Source organism: Pseudophryne corroboree, chromosome 1, assembly GCF_028390025.1.
Source record: "Pseudophryne corroboree isolate aPseCor3 chromosome 1, aPseCor3.hap2, whole genome shotgun sequence".
Taxonomy (NCBI): Eukaryota; Metazoa; Chordata; class Amphibia; order Anura; family Myobatrachidae; genus Pseudophryne; species Pseudophryne corroboree.
The window spans coordinates 803,746,254-803,765,758 of NC_086444.1; the positions used below are offsets into that span (position 1 = coordinate 803,746,254).

The window sequence follows — 19,505 nt, forward strand, 5'->3', positions numbered from 1 at the left end:
TTTAGGATCAGGTGGTGTGCACTGGCTCCTCCCCCTATGACCCTCCTCCAAGCCTCAGTTAGGATACTGTGCCCGGACGAGCGTACACAATAAGGAAGGATTTTGAATCCCGGGTAAGACTCATACCAGCCACACCAATCACACTGTACAACCTGTGATCTGAACCCAGTTAACAGCATGATAACAGCGGAGCCTCTGAAAAGATGGCTCACAACAATAATAACCCGATTTTTGTAACAATAACTATGTACAAGTATTGCAGACAATCCGCACTTGGGATGGGCGCCCAGCATCCACTACGGACTACGAGAAATAGAATTATCGGTAAGTAAATTCTTATTTTCTCTGACGTCCTAAGTGGATGCTGGGGACTCCGTAAGGACCATGGGGATTATACCAAAGCTCCCAAACGGGCGGGAGAGTGCGGATGACTCTGCAGCACCGAATGAGAGAACTCCAGGTCCTCCTCAGCCAGGGTATCAAATTTGTAGAATTTTTCAAACGTGTTTGCCCCTGACCAAGTAGCAGCTCGGCAAAGTTGTAAAGCCGAGACCCCTCGGGCAGCCGCCCAAGATGAGCCCACCTTCCTTGTGGAATGGGCATTTACATATTTTGGCTGTGGCAGGCCTGCCACAGAATGTGCAAGCTGAATTGTACTACACATCCAACTAGCAATCGTCTGCTTAGAAGCAAGAGCACCCAGTTTGTTGGGTGCATACAGGATAACAGCAAGTCAGTTTTCCTGACTCCAGCCGTCCTGGAAATCTATATTTTCAGGGCCCTGACAACATCTAGCAACTTGGAGTCCTCCAAGTCCCTAGTAGCCGCAGGTACCACAATAAGCTGGTTCAGGTGAAACGCTGACACCACCTTAGGGAGAAACTGGGGACGAGTCCGCAGCTCTGCCCTGTCCGAATGGACAATCAGATATGGGCTTTTGTGAGACAAAGCCGCCAATTCTGACACTCGCCTGGCCGAGGCCAGGGCCAACAGCATGGTCACTTTCCATGTGAGATATTTCAAATCCACAGATTTGAGCGGTTTAAACCAATGTGATTTGAGGAATCCCAGAACTACGTTGAGATCCCACAGTGCCACTGGAGGCACAAAAGGGGGTTGTATATGCAGTACTCCCTTGACAAACTTCTGGACTTCAGGAACTGAAGCCAATTCTTTCTGGAAGAAAATTGACAGGGCCGAAATTTGAACCTTAATGGACCCCAATTTGAGGCCCATAGACACTCCTGTTTGTAGGAAATGCAGGAATCGACCGAGTTGAAATTCCTCCGTGGGGGCCTTCCTGGCCTCACACCATGCAACATATTTTCGCCAAATGCGGTGATAATGTTGTGCGGTCACCTCCTTCCTGGCTCTGACCAGGGTAGGGATGACCTCTTCCGGAATGCCTTTTTCCCTTAGGATCCGGCGTTCAACCGCCATGCCGTCAAACGCAGCCGCGGTAAGTCTTGGAACAGACATGATCCTTGCTGAAGCAAGTCCCTTCTTAGTATCTCTTGAAGTTCCGGGTACCAAGTCCTTCTTGGCCAATCCGGAGCCACGAGTATAGTTCTTACTCCTCTCCGTCTTATAATTCTCAGTACCTTGGGTATGAGAGGCAGAGGAGGGAACACATACACCGACTGGTACACCCACGGTGTTACCAGAGCGTCCCAGCTATTGCCTGAGGGTCTCTTGACCTGGCGCAATACCTGTCCAGTTTTTTGTTCATACTGGACGCCATCATGTCCACCTTTGGTCTTTCCCAACGGTTCACAATCATGTGGAAGACTTCCAGATGAAGTCCCCACTCTCCCGGGTGGAGGTCGTTCCTGCTGAGGAAGTCTGCTTCCCAGTTGTCCACTCCCGGAATGAACACCGCTGACAGTGTTATCACATGATTTTTTGCCCAGCGAAGAATCCTTGCTGCCATTGCCCTCCTGCTTCTTGTGCCGCCCTGTCTGTTTACGTGGGCGACTGCCGTGATGTTGTCCGACTGGATCAGCACCTGTTGACTTTGAAGCAGAGGTCTTCCTAGGCTCAGAGCATTGTAAATTGCCCTTAGCTCCAGTATATTTATGTGGAGAGAAGTCTCCAGACTTGACCACACTCCTTGGAAATTTCTTCCCTGTGTGACTGCTCCCCAGCCTCTCAGGCTGGCATCCGTGGTCACCAGAACCCAGTCCTGAATGCCGAATGTGCTGCCCTCTAGTAGATGAGCACTCTGCAGCCACCACAGAAGAGACACCCTTGTCCTTGGAGACAGGATTATCCGCTGATGCATCTGAAGATGCGATCCGGACCATTCGTCCAGCAGATCCCACTGAAAAATTCTTGCGTGAAATCTGCCGAATGGAATCGCTTCGTAAGAAGCCACCATTTTTCCCAGGACTCTTGTGCATTGATGCACTGACACTTGGCCTGGTTTTAGGAGGTTTCTGACTAGCTCGGATAACTCCCTGGCTTTCTCCTCCGGGAGAAACACCTTTTTCTGGACTGTGTCCAGAATCATCCCTAGGAACAGCAGACGTGTCGTCGGAATCAGCTGCGATTTTGGAATATTTAGAATCCACCCGTGCTGTCGTAGAACTACTTGAGATAGTGCTACTCCGACCTCCAACTGTTCTCTGGACCTTGCCCTTATCAGGAGATCATCCAAGTAAGGGATAATTAAGACGCCTTTTCTTTGAAGAAGAATCATCATTTCGGCCATTACCTTGGTAAAGACCCGGGGTGCCGTGGACAATCCAAACGGCAGCGTCTGAAACTGATAGTGACAGTTCTGTACCACGAACCTGAGGTACCCTTGGTGAGAAGGGCAAATTGGGACATGGAGGTAAGCATCCTTGATGTCCAGGGACACCATATAGTCCCCTTCTTCCTGGTTCGCTATCACTGCTCTGAGTGACTCCATCTTGATTTGAACCTTTGTATGTAAGTGTTCAAAGATTTCAGATTTAGAATAGGTCTCACCGAGCCGTCTGGCTTCAGTACCACAAATAGTGTGGAATAATACCCCTTTCCTTGTTGTAGGAGGGGTACCTTGATTATCACCTGCTGGGAATACAGCTTGTGAAATTGTTTCCAATACTGCCTCCCTGTCGGAGGGAGACGTTGGTAAAGCAGACTTCAGGAACCTGCGAGGGGGAGACGTCTCGAATTTCCAATCTGTACCCCTGGGATACTACTTGTAGGATCCAGGGGTCCACTTGCGAGTGAGCCCACTGCGCGCTGAAACTCTTGAGACGACCCCCCACCGCACCTGAGTCCGCTTGTACGGCCCCAGCGTCATGCTGAGGACTTGGCAGAAGCGGTGGAGGGCTTCTGTTCCTGGGAAGGGGCTGCCTGCTGCAGTCTTCTTCCCTTTCCTCTACCCCTGGGCAGATATGACTGGCCTTTTGCCCGCTTGCTCTTATGGGGACGAAAGGACTGAGGCTGAAAAGACGGTGTCTTTTTCTGCTGAGATGTGACCAGGGGTAAAAAGGGTGGATTTTCCAGCTGTTGCCGTGGCCACCAGGTCCGATGGACCGACCCCAAATAACTCCTCCCCTTTATACGGCAATACTTCCATGTGCCGTTTGGAATCTGCATCACCTGACCACTGTCGTGTCCATAAACAACTTCTGGCAGATATGGACATCGCACTTACTCTTGATGCCAGAGTGCAAATATTCCTCTGTGCATCTCGCATATATAGAAATGCATCCTTTAAATGCTCTATAGTCAATAAAATACTGTCCCTGTCAAGGGTATCAATATTTTCAGTCAGGGAATCCGACCAAGCCACCCCAGCGCTGCACATCCAGGCTGAGGCGATCGCTGGTCGCAGTATAACACCAGTATGTGTGTATATACTTTTTAGGATATTTTCCAGCCTCCTATCAGCTGGCTCCTTGAGGGCGGCCGTATCTGGAGACGGTAACGCCACTTGTTTTGATAAGCGTGTGAGCGCCTTATCCACCCTAAGGGGTGTTTCCCAACGCGCCCTAACTTCTGGCGGGAAAGGGTATAACGCCAATAATTTTCTATCGGGGGAAACCCACGCATCATCACACACTTTATTTAATTTATCTGATTCAGGAAAAACTACAGGTAGTTTTTTCACACCCCACATAATACCCTTTTTTGTGGTACTTGTAGTATCAGAAATATGTAACACCTCCTTCATTGCCCTTAACATGTAACGTGTGGCCCTAATGGAAAATACGTTTGTTTCTTCACCGTCGACACTGGAGTCAGTGTCCGTGTCTGTGTCGACCGACTGAGGTAAATGGGCGTTTTAAAGCCCCTGACGGTGTTTGAGACGCCTGGACAGGTACTAATTGGTTTGCCGGCCGTCTCATGTCGTCAACCGACCTTGCAGCGTGTTGACATTATCACGTAATTCCCTAAATAAGCCATCCATTCCGGTGTCGACTCCCTAGAGAGTGACATCACCATTACAGGCAATTGCTCCGCCTCCTCACCAACATCGTCCTCATACATGTCGACACACACGTACCGACACACAGCACACACACAGGGAATGCTCTGATAGAGGACAGGACCCCACTAGCCCTTTGGGGAGACAGAGGGAGAGTTTGCCAGCACACACCAAAACGCTATAATTATACAGGGACAACCTTATATAAGTGTTTTCCCTTATAGCATCTTAATATATAATAATATCGCCAAATAAGTGCCCCCTCTCTGTTTTAACCCTGTTTCTGTAGTGCAGTGCAGGGGAGAGCCTGGGAGCCTTCCTAGCAGCGGAGCTGTGTAGGAAAATGGTGCTGTGTGCTGAGGAGAATAGGCCCCGCCCCCTTTTCGGCGGGCTTCCTCTCCCGTTTTTCTGACAACCTGGCAGGGGTTAAATACATCCATATAGCCCCAGAGGCTATATGTGATGTATTTTTAGCCAGCATAGGTACTTTCATTGCTGCCCAGGGCGCCCCCCCCATCGCCCTGCACCCTCAGTGACCGTTGGTGTGAAGTGTGCTGAGAGCAATGGCGCACAGCTGCCGTGCTGTGCGCTACCTTAAGAAGACTGGGAAGTCTTCAGCCGCCGATTTCTGGACCTCTTCTCTCTTCAGCATCTGCAAGGGGGTCGGCGGCGCGGCTCCGGTGACCCATCCAGGCTGTACCTGTGATCGTCCCTCTGGAGCTAGTGTCCAGTAGCCTAAGAAGCCAATCCATCCTGCACGCAGGTGAGTTCACTTCTTCTCCCCTAAGTCCCTCGTTGCAGTGAGCCTGTTGCCAGCAGGACTCACTGAAAATAAAAAACCTAACAAAACTTTTACTCTAAGCAGCTCTTTAGGAGAGCCACCTAGATTGCACCCTTCTCGGCCGGGCACAAAAACCTAACTGAGGCTTGGAGGAGGGTCATAGGGGGAGGAGCCAGTGCACACCACCTGATCCTAAAGCTTTTACTTTTGTGCCCTGTCTCCTGCGGAGCCGCTATTCCCCATGGTCCTTACGGAGTCCCCAGCATCCACTTAGGACGTCAGAGAAATAAAAATTAATTAAACACATAAAAAATCTAAGCTTCAGAAGGGTATAGATTAAAAGGATTGAGAGTCTCTCAAATACATAAAATCGACCACTTCTATCCCCACTGAGACAATTAACACTTAGGACTCGTTCCTCAAAAAAATCCTCAGTGAATTATAGGTGTAGATGTTACCATTTTCTCAGGAAAAGTCCCCTTGGTTCTCCATTGCAAGGCGAAGTCCAATAGCAGCATGGGTATGTCCAGAGTTCCCAAATGGACAGCACTTGTGAGGATCCGATGGGAGTTTAAAGGTCCAATTGTTACCAGAGTATTAAAGATGACAGTGGGTACAAAGTCTGTGGTCAGAGGTACAGGGCTCAACGCGTTTCGCTGGTCTTAGTGACTGCCAGCTTCCTCAGGAGCATGCTAGATAGAAGTGGTCGATTTTATGTATTTGAGAGACTCTCAATCCTTTTAATCTGTACCCTTCTGAAGCTTAGATTTTTTATGTGTTTAATTTTTATTTTATAATAAATGCATGAATTAATTTTTTTATTGAAAACGTTTATCCGTTCATCATATGAAATTCAGCCGGCGCCAGTATACTTTCTTTCCTTAAAAAACTGAACTGCCTGAGCATGGGGGCGGGGTTATAGTGACAGGAGCATTCTGGGATATCTGAAAGGCATAACTGTATGGTGCCCAGGAGCTGATCCTACCACCTATAACCCCCAATGTTATCCCTGTAGATCCCTATGGAAGCTGAAGAAGATATGTAATCTGATTGGCACTCCAAAAAAATTCCTGACAAAAAAATGTAATAAAGATATCTGAAGTGTTTGAGTCACATCAGCATGCTGGACATTTATTGAAATTCGTAAACAAGGGTGCCATCCTCTTGTTGCTATTATACACACACACAAACATAATATATATATATATATATATATATATATATATATATATATATATATATATATATTGTTCTATTTCAACAAGTGGTGTACTCATTTAAATTAAGAATCTTTCTCACACCCTCAGTCACTATACACAAATGCAGAACAGGAATGATTTAGACACAATAACAAATGCATGCTTAACCACAACTATATACCTTTTGTGCAACGTATTCTCATCACTGCTTCAAATCCAATCCTCCTAGTAAGGTAATGATCAAGGTCTTGCTTTAATTTATCAGCTTGAGCTGGACTGTGCTTAAAATTGAATGATGGATAGTAATATATGCATCCAGCAGAGTATTTGGAGACACATGCTAAAAAAACAAATAAAAACAAGAAATATTTATGAAGTCAAACAAACACTCACTTCAGTCAATACATGTTACATTCAATAGTGGACTTGACGGTACCCAGCTGAAGCTGGGGAGGAAGGGGGGGGGGGTTGACTGGCCAGGTGAGGTGTAACAAGAGGCACACTGACCATATTGCAACACATTCTGTGGTGATAAATATGCTGAACAGGTCCTACAGGACACCAGGGTAGGGTTCAGAGCATTTTTTGTTCCCTTGCCGTTGCTAGACATAGCGGCAGAGAGAGATGTGCTATATACGCAACACGGCAAAAGTGCAGTGTACAACACAAAATACCATATGACTATGTCACCACAAATACAGTATTTTGTAATGTGGATCACAGAAAATCCTGTACACATCTGAGGGTTACTGAGAGAAATAGGGAAAGCTATATGGCTGACAGAGACAAAAAGCAGACGGCAGAGCTAGTATAAGTCACATACAAAGTAGAAATCACAATTTCACTGCAATTGGTACTAAGTTCAACTACTCAGCCGCAGTGGCTGGTGAAAATTAGAACTGTGTATAACCTTACTACTGGGAGGTATACAGGAAGAGTGGACCCAGCGTTCCCGGAAACCAGCAGTGCTAAAATGGCTTCTCAGAGGCAGGAAAGTGGAGTAGGAGCAGCTCAGGGTGGGAAGACCTCAGCGGAATGGCGCCCTTGGCTTGAGGAGGGGCCGCTGGGAAAGTGCTGACCTCCCCTGGCTAACATACACCAGCTGGTTCCCTGGCCTTATAAATGGTCCCCCAGCACCAGTTTAATTAGCCCTGATAGTCTCTTGTAGTCCAAGGCCGGAGTCTGGGTACACATCAGCAACTTCCGGTCTATCTCCCGGGACTGGAGGTATGGACTACCGCAATGGCTTGAGGGAGCCTGCCTTACCTATCCCCCGTGCAACGGTGGCAGTCATGGGTTCCCCTATGTGCCCTGCTAGCTAAGGCTGTATAGGGTCCCCGCCGTGGCTGGAGTCACGGCTACGGCAGAGGTGTTGGAGCAGCAGCGCTGGCATCCAAAGGACTGCCTAGCGCTGTCTACTCAAATGTTGAAAACACTGAAAGAAAATAACTCCTAAAATAAAAGCTTGGGCTGCAGAAAACAGTCCTGCTGTTAAACGGTGACCAGCTCCTGCTAGCACCAAACAAAAACTGAAGAGCCTGAGCTGTGGGCAGGGAATGGGGGAGAGGGACCAGTGCATCTTGGGAGCTTCAAAAAGCTTATCTGTTCTGTGCCTGTCCTGGTCTCAACCAGCGTATACCATAAGGTCATCCCTGTGGATGCCAAAGGACCCTGAAGAAGAAAAATAATCAGTATACACAGCTAAAGCCTGTACTTTAGGGAAACCTCCCCCCACAAAAGAACGGATGAGATTAATCTGGAAAACTGACACTATTTAGGTCTTTCTGTAGTTCACTAAATGTAGTCGCTAAATGGTTGTACCTCTTGGAAGCAAAGACCCACAGTGTTAGTTCACAACGGATACATTAAAGAAAAATCCATAGCATTGTAAACAGCATATTGACTGGTGCAGAAGGAGAAACTAACCCAGCATACACTGGATGATGAAAAGACCCTCTTCACATCACTGATAATTATCCAAATATATAGGAGGAGGTGAAGCAAAATGCCAACATGATTTTTGGTTTGTGAACACCACAATGAAATACTTTGTGGTTCTTGCTTCAGCATCAATTGCCATTTCCAAAACTGCAAAGTATTCTAGGTGCAGTATGTCATAAGAAAAACAAAAATCTACACATGAAAATTATAATGGAATTTTTTTTTTTTCTATAGATAACTTTTTCCATAAAGATTATAGCAGCTCCAAATGTGGTAACATGGTAGCCCAACAAGGCTAACTTTTTTTTAAACTAGAAATCCAGCCTCAAAAAAATTAGGGGATTATTATCTGACATAAGATAATTTTGTTTTGCTTGAGAGGAGTTCTTTCTTTCAGTCAAGGATGTCAATCTCTATAGGTGCCAGGGACAGGAAGAAACAGTCCCTTACCCAAGTTACTGCAAGATATGTATTAAAAATGCATGTGATGCAGAGGCAGATTGGCCATAGGGCCCACAGGAAATATTCCCGGTGGGCTGACGCACCCGCGGGGCCTGTTTTGTTTGAGGACATGTGGTCCTTTTTATAGACATAATGAATAAGATGCAAAATAATTTGCATATATGAAAATTACTTTGCCACTTAGCCTGTGATTGCAGATGATCTAGTGTATGCTCTGTCTGCCTGCTTGGCTGACATATAAGATTGAGTGAATAGTGATTGGGATACGGTTGGTGTAATAAGCAAGAAAATATATCTTTCTAAAGAATGATATAGTTTCCTAAATTCTGAAGGTGTATCATATAATGTGCTCATAATATTTAATTTTATTTCTTTTTAACTTCCCCCTTGATGCTGGACATGCCCACTATCTGGAAAGTCTTGGGGGGAGGGTGCTGCTGCCATGGCTAGACCTTACACCTCTGGTGCTGCCCATGTGGGGCCACTAGTACAAATTTTTCCAGGGCCGCTTTTTGTTCCCAATCGGCCCCTGATGTGATGTATTAAAAAAGTCCTATTTTGGGTTGTAGTTATCCTATGAAAACCAAGTACCTCACTGGCATAGCAGCATACTCTGTCAAGGAAAATTGTAGTTATTCTGAAGGAAAGACAGGCAATTAAAAACGGACAGCTGTAGGGTGATTTTCCAGAAAGTGAACAAAGTCCCGAGCATCACACGCTTTTATTTTTTTTTTTACTTTTAAACTGGTCTGTAAAAAAATAGTTTTTATATGAAAACTCAATTGCTTAGTAGCAATGCCTTACCCTGTAGCTTAAAACCCACTAAAATCTTGGTATTTAGGAGAAGTATGTAATTTGAATTTGTGTAGAAGTCTCATGCATCACAGAGAATCGCCCTGTACAGTACCTGTCCAATACTTTAACATTGTATAACACAAGCAAACTCAGAAGAACTTAGGAATCATACTTAATAATACAGGTCTAATGCTACAGTAGAAAATAGTAATAGACGTTTAACAAACCTAGTGATGCCAGATCAGAATACTGAGAACTTAGTAGAAACAAATCAACGGCAGTTTGCTGTCCTGAGCAATCCAAGGCCAACTTCTTATAGAAATCAGTGGCAGGACCTAGATGCTGTACTCCCTTAAAAAATAAAAAAAGACAATTTAAACTGAATCACCATGTAAAAAAGTTTTGTATTAGATACATACCATACCCAATAAAAAAAACTAAAACTAAAATAAGGGTTATGGTAGACTTACCATAGGTCAACTCTTTTCCTTCGAGGTTCATAGGATCCATAGGAAATACATTTTGGATGTAGGTGGTTGGAGAGGACTAGGCACCAAACAGTTAAAACTTTTGTGTTCCCAGGATGCTCGGCCCCTACACCAATATACCCCGCCCCCAGCCAAGGCTAGCCAGTTGTGTGAACAAGCCCAAGGCAGGAGCAGTATAGGAGAGAGGGAAGACTGGTACACACAAGAAACACTCACACAATAGAGAAGGGAACTGGTGACCAAGAGAAGAAACCCATAGAAGCCAGGTGCGTCAGGGTGGACACTCTGTGGATCCTATGGACTTCAAAGAGTTAACTATAGTTAGTCTACCATAACTCTTATTTTCTTCTTCAGGGTCAATAGTCTCCACAGGGAGTACATTGGGGATGTCCTAAAGCAATTTTCTTAAGGGAGAGGACACTCCAGAGCAGAGAAGAGAATCCTGTGCCCGGGGAAAGCATCCTGAGGCAAAGGTATTAAAGGCATAGAACCTAAGAAAGGTGTGGACAGAAGACCAAGTGGCTGCCTTGCACAGTTGTTCAGATGACGCTCCACAGAGGACTGCCCACGAAGAAGCCACAGAGCGAGTGGAATGGACAGAGACTGTATGCGGTACAGGGAGTACAGGCTGCGTGTAAGCCTGTGAAAAAGTCACGCAAAGCCATCTGGCCAGAGTCTGCTTGTTAGCTGGCCAGCACTACTTGTGGAATCCATATAAGACAAAGAGGGAATCCGTTGTCCTTATGGAGCTGGTACGATCCACGTAAATCCTAAGAGCATGGACTATATTCCAAGGAGGCTGCCCCCTGGGATTGGGAGGCCGGAACCACAATATTTTTGTTAAGTTGGAATTTAGATACCACCTTGGGGAGGTAGCCGGAGTGGGTTCGTAGAACACCCCTGTCCGGATGAAAGATCACAAGGCGAAGCGACAGGAGAGCTCCCCTAAACCAGACACCCTCCAGGCAGAGGCAATGGCCAGAAGAAAAGTGTTTTAGTAGTCAGTCATTTGAGATCCACTGAGTCCACAGGTTCAAACGGGGCTCCTGTAAAGCCTGCAGAGCTAAAGACAAATCACACAGAGCCACTGGTGGGACAAAGGGAGGTTGAATGCGAAGGACTCCCTGAAAAAAAAGATTTGAACATCAGGCAGTGGAGCAATTCTACGCTGGAACCAGGCTGACAGAGCAGAGACATGCGCCTTCAGGGATGCCAGACGGCGTCCGAGATCTAAACCAGCTTAGAGAAAGGCAAGCACCAAAGAAACCTGGAAAACCAGAGGATCATAGCGTCCTGCAGCATAACACACTGGAAGTAAGGTGCCAAACACATACAGGCTGATGCAGGCTTCTGTGCCCTCAGCATCGTGTGAATCACAAGTGGGAGTAAGCTTTTAATCTTAGGCGTGATTACTTAAAAGTCATGCCCTGAAAGACAGATGAGCTAGGTTTGAATGCAGACAGGGACCTTGAGACAACAGGACTGGTCTCACAGGAAGTAGAAAGGGAGTGTCTATGGAGAGATTCTGGAGATTGGAGAACCAATAGCGCCTGGGCCAGGCAGGAGCTATCAACAGGACAGTGCCTCCTTCTTGCTTGAATTTGCAATGAACTCTGGGAAGGAGAGAGACCAGAGGGAAGAGGAACGCCAGCTGGAAGGTCCACTTCACTGCCAGAGTGTCCACGAAGGCTGCTTCGGCGTCTCTTGTCCTGGACTCATAAACTGGAACTTTGTGGTTGCCATGAGGTCCACGTCCGGTAGGCTCCATTTGTCCACCAGATCCTGGAAGACTTCTGGGTGTAAAGCTCACTCTCCTGAGTGACATCGTGATGGCTGAGGAAGTCTGCCTCCCAGTTGAGGATCACTGGGGTGATCATCATCGAGATGGCTGGGAGATGACATTCGGCCCATCAGAGAATGTGCGCCACTTTCTGCATTGTCAGACTGGACTTGGACAGGTCTGCCCTAGAGAATGTCCCATGACAGAGTGAGTGCTCTGTAGACAGCTCGAAGCTGCAGTAATGTTGACTGGCAAGCAACTCTGTGGGAGTCCAAAGGCCCTAAAAGGAGTGTTACCCGGTCAATGTGCTCCACCTGCGGAAGTTTGCATTCGTTGTATGTAAATCCTTTGTACCTGAGAAGCCAGGAAAGCTCCTAGATGCAACACCTGTTGGGAAGGAGTCAGGGAGGACTTTTTCCAGTTGATTAACTAGCAGTGTGTTTGCAGGAAGGCAACGGTCATCTGAATATGGCGGTGAAGGACCTTCTGAGAGTGTGCCAGAATCAGCAGGTCATCCAGGTATGGGAGTATTCTGACCCCCTGATGACAAAGCTGGACTGCCATAACAGCCATGATTTAGGTAAAAACCCTAGGAGCTGTAGATAGACCAAAAGGCAGTGCCCGAAAATAAGAATTTACTTACCGATAATTCTATTTCTCGGAGTCCGTAGTGGATGCTGGGGTTCCTGAAAGGACCATGGGGAATAGCGGCTCCGCAGGAGACAGGGCACAAAAAGTAAAGCTTTAGGATCAGGTGGTGTGCACTGGCTCCTCCCCCTATGACCCTCCTCCAAGCCTCAGTTAGGATACTGTGCCCGGACGAGCGTACACAATAAGGAAGGATTTTGAATCCCGGGTAAGACTCATACCAGCCACACCAATCACACTGTACAACCTGTGATCTGAACCCAGTTAACAGTATGATAACAGCGGAGCCTCTGAAAAGATGGCTCACAACAATAATAACCCGATTTTTGTAACTATGTACAAGTATTGCAGATAATCCGCACTTGGGATGGGCGCCCAGCATCCACTACGGACTCCGAGAAATAGAATTATCGGTAAGTAAATTCTTATTTTCTCTATCGTCCTAGTGGATGCTGGGGTTCCTGAAAGGACCATGGGGATTATACCAAAGCTCCCAAACGGGCGGGAGAGTGCGGATGACTCTGCAGCACCGAATGAGAGAACTCCAGGTCCTCCTTAGCCAGGGTATCAAATTTGTAGGATTTTACAAACGTGTTTGCCCCTGACTAAGTAGCCGCTCGGCAAAGTTGTAAAGCCGAGACCCCTCGGGCAGCCGCCCAAGATGAGCCCACCTTCCTTGTGGAATGGGCATTTACATATTTTGGCTGTGGCAGGCCTGCCACAGAATGTGCAAGCTGAATTGTATTACACATCCAACTAGCAATAGTCTGCTTAGAAGCAAGAGCACCCAGTTTGTTGGGTGCATACAGGATAACAGCAAGTCAGTTTTCCTGACTCCAGCCGTCCTGGAACCTATATTTTCAGGGCCCTGACAACATCTAGCAACTTGGAGTCCTCCAAGTCCCTAGTAGGCGCAAGGCACCACAATAAGCTGGTTCAGGTGAAACACTGACACCACCTTAGGGAGAGAATTGGGGACGAGTCCGCAGCTCTGCCCTGTCCGAATGGACAAACAGATATGGGCTTTTTTGAGAAAAAAACCACCAATTTGACACTCGCCTGGCCCAGGCCAGGGCCAAGAGCATGGTCACTTTTCATGTGAGATGCTTCAAATCCACAGATTTGACTTGTTTTAAACCAATGTGATTTGAGGAATCCCAGAACTACGTTGAGATCCCACAGTGCCACTGGAGGCACAAAAGGGGGTTGTATATGCAATACTCCCTTGACAAACTTCTGGACTTCAGGAACTGAAGCCAATTCTTTCTGGAAGAAAATCGACAGGGCCGAAATTTGAACCTTAATGGACCCCAATTTGAGGCCCATAGACACTCCTGTTTGCAGGAAATGCAGGAATCGACCGAGTTGAAATTTCTTCGTGGGGCCTTCCTGGCCTCACACCACGCAACATATTTTCGCCCCATGTGGTGATAATGTTGTGCGGTCACCTCCTTCCTGGCTTTGACCAGGGTAGGAATGACCTCTTCCGGAATGCCTTTTTCCCTTAGGATCCGGCGTTCCACCGCCATGCCGTCAAACGCAGCTGCGGTAAGTCTTGGAACAGACATGGTACCTGCTGAAGCAAGTCCCTTCTTAGCGGCAGAGGCCATAAGTCCTCTGTGAGCATCTCTTGAAGTTCCGGGTACCAAGTCCTTCTTGGCCAATCCGGAGCCATGAGTATAGTTCTTACTCCTCTACGTCTTATAATTCTCAGTACCTTAGGTATGAGAAGCAGAGGAGGGAACACATACACCGACTGGTACACCCACGGTGTTACCAGAACGTCCACAGCTATTGCCTGAGGGTCTCTTGACCTGGCGCAGTACCTGTCCCGTTTTTTGTTCAGACGGGACGCCATCATGTCCACCTTTGGTATTTCCCAACGGTTCACAATCATGTGGAAAAACTTCCCGATGAAGTTTCCACTCTCCCGGGTGGAGGTCGTGCCTGCTGAGGAAGTCTGCTTCCCAGTTTCCATTCCCGGAATGAAACACTGCTGACAGTGCTATCACATGATTTTCCGCCCAGCGAAAAGTCCTTGCAGTTTTTGCCATTGCCCTCCTGCTTCTTGTGCCGCCCTGTCTGTTTACGTGGGCGACTGCCGTGATGTTTTTCCCACTGGATCAATACCGGCTGACCTTGAAGCAGAGGTCTTGCTAAGCTTAGAGCATTATAAAATTACCCTTAGCTCCAGTATATTTATGTGGAGTAAAGTCTCCAGACTTGATCACACTCCCTGGAAATGTTTTCCTTGTGTGACTGCTCCCCAGCCTCTCGGGCTGGCCTCCGTGGTCACCAGCATCCAATCCTGAATGCCGAATCTGCGGCCCTCTAGAAGATGAGCACTCTGTAACCACCACAGGAGAGACACCCTTGTCCTTGGATATAGGGTTATCCGCTGATGCATCTGAAGATGCGATCCGGACCATTTGTCCAGCAGATCCCACTGAAAAGTTCTTGCGTGAAATCTGCCGAATGGAATTGCTTCGTAGGAAGCCTCTTTTCCTGGTTTTAGGAGGTTCCTGACTAGCTCGGATAACTCCCTGGCTTTCTCTTCCGGGAGAAACACCTTTTTCTGGACTGTGTCCAGAATCATCCCTAGGCACAGCAGACGTGTCGTCGGGAACAGCTGCGATTTTGGAATATTTAGAATCCACCCGTGCTGTTGTAGCAGTATCCGAGATAGTGCTACTCCGACCTCCAACTGTTCCCTGGACTTTGCCCTTATCAGGAGATCGTCCAAGTAAGGGATAATTAAGACGCCTTTTCTTTGAAGAAGAATCATCATTTCGGCCATTACCTTGGTAAAGACCCGGGGTGCCGTGGACAATCCAAACGGCAGCGTCTGAAACTGATAGTGACAGTTCTGTACCACGAACCTGAAGTACCCTTAGTGAGAAGGGCAAATTTGGGACATGGAGGTAAGCATCCCTGATGTCCCGGGACACTATATAGTCCCCTTCTTCCTGGTTCGTTATCACTGCTCTGAGTGACTCCATCTTGATTTGAACCTTTGTAAGTGTTCAAATTTTTTTAGATTTAGAATAGGTCTCACCTAGCCTTCTGGCTTCAGTTCCACAATATAGTGTGGAATAATACCCCTTTCCTTGTTGTAGGAGGGGTAATTTGATTATCACCTGCTGGGAATACAGCTTGTGAATTGTTTCCCATACTGCCTCCTTGTCGGAGGGAGACCTTGGTAAAGCAGACTTCAGGAGCCTGCGAGGGGGAAACGTCTCGACATTCCAATCTGTACCCCTGGGATACTACTTGTAGGATCCAGGGGTCCTGTACGGTCCCAGCGTCATGCTGAGAGCTTGGCAGAAGCGGTGGAAGGCTTCTGTTCCTGGGAATGGGCTGCCTGCTGCAGTCTTCTTCCCTTTCCTCTATCCCTGGGCAGATATGACTCTTATAGGGACGAAAGGACTGAGGCTGAAAAGACGGTGTCTTTTTCTGCAGAGATGTGACTTAGGGTAAAAACGGTGGATTTTCCAGCAGTTGCCGTGGCCACCAGGTCCGATGGACCGACCCCAAATAACTCCTCTTCCTTTATACGGCAATACACCTTTGTGCCGTTTGGAATCTGCATCACCTGACCACTGTCGTGTCCATAAACATCTTGTGGCAGATATGGACATCGCACTTACTCTTGATGCCAGAGTGCAAATATCCCTCTGTGCATCTCGTATATATAGAAATGCATCCTTTAAATGCTCTATAGTCAATAAAATACTGTCCCTGTCAAGGGTATCAATATTTTTAGTCAGGGAATCCGACCAAGCCACCCCAGCTCTGCACATCCAGGCTGAGGCGATCGCTGGTCGCAGTATAACACCAGTATGTGTGTATATACTTTTTATGATATTTTCCAGCCTCCTGTCAGCTGGCTCCTTGAGGACGGCCCTATCTATAGACGGTACCGCCACTTGTTTTGATAAGCGTGTGAGCGCCTTATCCACCCTAAGGGGTGTTTCCCAACGCGCCCTAACTTCTGGCGGGAAAGGGTATACCGCCAATAATTTTCTATCGGGGGGAACCCACGCATCATCACACACTTCCTTTAATTTATCTGATTCAGGAAAAACTACAGGTAGTTTTTTCACATCCCACATAATACCCTCTTTTGTGGTACTTGTAGTATCAGAAATATGTAACACCTCCTTCATTGCCCTTAACATGTAACGTGTGGCCCTAAAGGGAAATACGTTTGTTTCTTCACCGTCGACACTGAAATCAGTGTCCGTGTCTGTCGACCGACTGAGGTAAAAGGACGTTTTAACGCCCCTGACGGTGTTTGAGACGCCTGGGCAGGTACTAATTTGTTTGCCAGCCGTCTCATGTCGCCAACCGACCTTGCAGCGTGTTGACATTATCACGTAATTCCATAAATAAGCCATCCATTCCGGTGTCGACTCCCTAGAGAGTGACATCACCATTACAGGCAATTTGCTCCGCCTCCTCACCAACATCGTCCTCATACATGTCGACACACACGTACCAACATATAGCACACACACACAGGGAATGCTCTGACAGAGGACAGGACCCCACTAGCCCCTTGGGGAGACAGAGGGAGAGTTTGCCAGCACACACCAAAGCGCTATATTTTACAGGGATAGCCTTATAATAAGTGCTCCCTTATATAAAATCACAATTTCGCCAAATTTTGCCCCCCCTCTCTTGATTTAACCCTGTTTCTGTAGTGCAGTGCAGGGGAGAGCCTGGGAGCCTTCCTGACCAGCGGAACTGTGTGAGGAAATGGCGCTGTGTGCTGAGGAGATAGGCCCCGCCCCCTTTTCGGCGGGCTCGTCTCCCGCTTAAAAATGGATTCTGGCAGGGGTTAAATATCTCCATATAGCCCCGGAGGCTATATGTGAGGTATTTTTTGCCAAAAAAAGGATTTTCATTGCTGCCCAGGGCGCCCCCCCCCAGCGCCCTGCACCCTCAGTGACTGCCGTGTGAAGTGTGCTGAGAGCAATGGCGCACAGCTGCAGTGCTGTGCGCTACCTTAAGAAGACTGAGGAGTCTTCTGCCGCCGATTCTGGACCTTCTTCTCTTTTCAGCATCTGCAAGGGGGCCGGCGGCGAGGCTCCGGTGACCATCCAGGCTGTACCTGTGATCGTCCCTCTGGAGCTAATGTCCAGTAGCCAAAGAAGCCAATCCATCCTGCACGCAGGTGAGTTCACTTCTTCTCCCCTAAGTCCCTCGATGCAGTGATCCTGTTGCCAGCAGGACTCACTGTAAAATAAAAAACCTAAGCTAAACTTTTCTAAGCAGCTCTTTAGGAGAGCCACCTAGATTGCACCCTTCTCGGCCGGGCACAAAAACCTAACTGAGGCTTGGAGGAGGGTCATAGGGGGAGGAGCCAGTGCACACCACCTGATCCTAAAGCTTTACTTTTTGTGCCCTGTCTCCTGCGGAGCCGCTATTCCCCATGGTCCTTTCAGGAACCCCAGCATCCACTAGGACGATAGAGAAATTGGAAACGTTGCTGGAGAACAGCAAACCGGGGAAACCATTGATGAGAGGGCATAGTGGGCACATGCGAGTAGGCATTCTGAATGTCCAGAGACATCCTAAAGTACTCGAGCTCCTATGCTAAGACAATATGAAAACTTCAACGAAACCTGGGCACTCGGATAAACCTGTTCAGTGACTTGAGATTGAGAATAGGTCAATGAGAACCATTGGGTTTCTGAACCAAGAAAAGGGTAGAGTAAAAACCCACCCCCTCAATGTGCCCAAAGGAACAGGGATTACAACCCGAGTGCAGCGGAGACTGAGCGGCTTTCTGGAGGGCCAGGACTTTGATCGGGTCTTTAGGAGGGCCTTTCTTACAAAAGAACCTCTGTGCGGGGTGTGTCAGGAATGTGAGAGCGTACCCATGAGAGAGCACTTCTCGCACCCAGGCTTCTGTGGTGGTATGAAGCCAAGGCTTAAGAAGTCGGCCTCCTACCCTGGGACCTCCCAGGAGGAGGTCCGCACCATCAGGTGGAGGGTTTGTAATCAGACTTGGTGGCTGGACGTCTGGTAGCCCAAGTCTGTTTAGCACGGGGCTTGGTGGCCTTATGGAAGTAGACTGCCGAGGAAAGTACTGTCCATTAGCTTGCCAGAAGTACTGGCAATCCCTATACACCTGTATCTAGGGTTAGAAAAACAGAAAGGATAGGTATAACTGACAGTGAAAAAGTCAGACAGCAGAGTCATAAGTCACAAACAATGCAAATAAAAATAGTTGCAATGGGCACTGACAAACTACTCAGACCGCAGTGGCTGGTAGAATTTAGCGCTGTATAACCTGCCCTTGGGGAAAATATACAGGGAGACTGGACCCAGAGTTCCCGAAGTCCTGCAGCTTCAGCAGTGTTAATAAAATGGGCACTGAGCATCTCACAGTGGGAGGAGGATGAAGGAGGAGCAGCAGCTCAGAGGTAGGAAGCAGCAATGGAATTGTTCTCTGAGCTGGGGGAGGGGTCGCCGGGGGAGAGCTGACTTTCCCTTGCGGACGTTACCCTCTGAGGCCACTGGCCTCTAAAAAGTACCACAGAGCCAGTATTTTATGCCCTGGTGGAGTAGTGGAGTCGTGGATGGACTGGCGCCCACATCAGCGCCTCCAGTCTGCCTCCGCGACTGGAGGAGAGACTGCAATAAAAGACAAGGGAACCCGCCTTACCTGTCCCTCTGTTCTCCAACTGCAGCCTTGGGTCCTCAGGGAACTTGTAGCTGGGCTCCGTGGTGCCCGCCGTAATCACAATCACATAAGCACTGGTATTGCGGTGCCGGCGGGAGGTTGGAGGAGCAGCAGCGCTGGCGTCCTTAGGACTGCCTAGCAATCCTTGCTCTAAGTATAAAAAAGAAAAAGAAAAGAAAAAAAGCTTGGGGCTGCTCACTGTTAAAAGGTGCATCCGGCTCCTGCTGGCACAAAAGCAAAACTGGCTAGCCTTGGCGGGGTACAGGGGAGGAGGTACCGGAGCCTCCTGGAAACTCAAAA

General features: G+C 47.9%; 1 protein-coding gene across 2 annotated transcripts in view; it reads right to left on the bottom strand.

Annotated features, from left to right (window-relative positions):
• The window catches only part of SEC24B (SEC24 homolog B, COPII coat complex component), a 233,204-nt gene that overhangs the window by 74,428 nt on the left and 139,271 nt on the right, over nt 1-19,505 (bottom strand). For both annotated transcript variants that reach the window (XM_063918997.1, XM_063918989.1), the window contains 2 exons: nt 9,826-9,949; nt 6,582-6,740 (listed from right to left, as the gene is read on the bottom strand). In XM_063918997.1, the coding sequence (XP_063775067.1) occupies nt 6,582-6,740; nt 9,826-9,949 (283 nt within the window). The remainder of the gene's footprint in view (nt 1-6,581; nt 6,741-9,825; nt 9,950-19,505) is intronic.